This window comes from Charadrius vociferus, unplaced genomic scaffold (assembly GCF_000708025.1).
Source record: "Charadrius vociferus isolate BGI_N301 unplaced genomic scaffold, ASM70802v2 scaffold433, whole genome shotgun sequence".
In the NCBI taxonomy this organism is placed as follows: Eukaryota; Metazoa; Chordata; class Aves; order Charadriiformes; family Charadriidae; genus Charadrius; species Charadrius vociferus.
This window is the reverse complement of record NW_009647846.1, coordinates 2,905,895-2,908,049: the sequence shown is the minus strand read 5'-3', so window position 1 is coordinate 2,908,049 and position 2,155 is coordinate 2,905,895. Positions and strand designations below refer to the sequence as shown.

The window sequence follows — 2,155 nt, the reverse complement described above, 5'->3', positions numbered from 1 at the left end:
TGGACTGACCTGCTCCTCCCAGGGGGGGCGCGGGGCCGCCCCGACGCGACGGGCAGAGTCCACCCACGGCTCGCGCGCTCTGACCCCGCTGCGTTTCCCCCAACTCTCATTTGCAAGTTATTTTATCACAAGCAAGCAAACGTCCACAGCACGGAGCACGCCTGGAGGAGAAACCAGCGTCTTCTGTAGCAGAAAGAAAACGCAGCAACAGTGAGCTCCTCGCACGCTCACCTCTGCAAAAATATTCCAGTTCTCTGGCAAATTACCTAGACATTTAATAGAAGAAAAAAGACTGAGCGCGCAGACATCTGCCAGCCTGGACTAGCTGATATTTTCAGCGACTACCAGAAGCATCGCTTGATGCAGGGAACAAATACTATCTGCAGAAAGTCAGTGCTGGGTCCTGGGATGGTGTCACCCCTATCAGACCCAAGAGGGGACGGGGATGTCCCCAGGGGAGGGGAGAGCTGCGGGACGAGGGTCAGGGCAGAGCCCAGGGCGAGGGTGCTGCCAGCTCCCACGGGAGGGTACAGCTCCCGGGGTCTTGGAGGGGCTCACTGACGTATTACAGGGGAAAACTGTTATTGCAGCATTTTAGGCACACGTGCACACACACATCCCCCCTCTCCCTAGACAGCTTCAGCTGGAAAGCTATTTTTTATAACATTCCCGGTCAAACCCAGCTGAAATAAAGGCCCATACTTGAAATGCTTAACAACCTCCAGCGCGGCGGTGGGAACACAATGCCGCGCTGTGGGAACAGGCTCGCCGGCAGGAACAGGCAGGCGGCGGCAGGCGAGAGGCCAGAGCCCGGCGGTGGGACCTGCCGGGAGCGCTGCTTCGTCTCGGGAGGAGGTCGCAGGGGCGGAGGGGGACGGCTGCCCCGGGGCAGCGCTGCGCCCTCCCCATCACACCAGGCTTCAACCGGTCGCCCCGCGCCAACACGTTATTATTGCATTATCGCATGCTTAGGAGGAGAAAGCTACAGCTACGCGTTGCTGCCATTTTATATCATTTGCTTTCAGACAGTAATCACGCAGGTTAATCAAATTCTTCAAACCCATTGCTTTAGTACAGTTGTCAGCAGCCTGTTAGTGTAAACTTCCAGTATGGATTTCAAAAAAATAAGAACAACCCTCGTTTGTGACCACGACCGTAGGTTTAGTATGCCAAAAGTTACTTTTGAGATGTGTTATTTCCAAACGACTATTGCAAGATCTGAGTCACAACAAGCTTAGAGAGACTTTACCAAAACCAGCACAACCCAGAACCCCCTCTTCAGTCCCCCCTTCAGCCGCGCCGCGTACCTCCCCCCCGCAGCCGCGCCAGGTCCCTTCGCCTCCTCCCCAAGGGAACACTCTCCTGCAAGCTGCGCTGGATGCAAGGGGGGCACCGAGTTGCTTGCAAGTGAATAGCCAGGCTCTAATTTGGGGTTTTTTTTTAACCTTCCCCTTCGCAGGTACTTGTCGAACAACCCCAGTCCTGTCGGGCGCTGGGGGAGCCCGCTGCGCCCCGGGCTGCTCCCGCTCAGAGGCGTTTGCTTTTGCTGCAGGTGGTGCAGAGGAGACCGGCGGCGTCCAGGGCGAAGGGTTTGCCGGTCAGCAGCGTCTCGCACTCCAGGCAGGCGAAGTGCTTCTTGTGCCAGGCCATGCCTTCTGCCTGCTGGTAGTCCTCCGAGAAGATGATCTATGGGACAGACAGACAATGGCTTATTTGCACCGCCTCGCCAAGCGGGAGCGGGGAGCTCCACCCCGGGATGCCCACCGAGCCCGCCAGCCCTGGAGGCCAGGATTCGGGAACGGGTAAATAAAAGGCATGGGACTGCTCCTGAGCAAGTCACAGACTGCGATTAAGCACTACAAAACCATCAGGTTTTAAACGCAGAGCTGGATTGTTGCTCTGAGATAGCTACGGCACAGGTAGCCGCGTCAGGATGCTTCACCCCGTCTTCCTCAGGCACCGCAGCCCTGGTGACCAGCACCTGATGGACGAGCTCCCCGAGGGCATCCCGGGAGGCGCGGGCAGGGTAAGACACACGCCAGAGAAGCTCTGAATTAGCCCGTGCCAGGCGGGGAGCGCCAGGCAGAGGGACGTCGGCCGATCCCTACCTCGTCGCAGCCGGCGCAGCGCGGCCGGAGGCTCTCGCAGTAAGGGC

The 2,155-nt window shown here is 58.3% G+C and overlaps 1 protein-coding gene across 1 annotated transcript in view; it reads right to left on the bottom strand.

Annotated features, from left to right (window-relative positions):
- Nucleotides 1-1,527: 1,527 nt before the first annotated feature.
- The window catches only part of LMCD1 (LIM and cysteine-rich domains 1), a 13,647-nt gene continuing 13,019 nt past the window's right edge, over nt 1,528-2,155 (bottom strand). The window contains exons 5-6 of the mRNA XM_009882885.1: nt 2,109-2,152; nt 1,528-1,686 (exon numbers count right to left, since the gene is read on the bottom strand). Of these exons, the coding sequence (XP_009881187.1) occupies nt 1,528-1,686; nt 2,109-2,152 (203 nt within the window). The remainder of the gene's footprint in view (nt 1,687-2,108; nt 2,153-2,155) is intronic.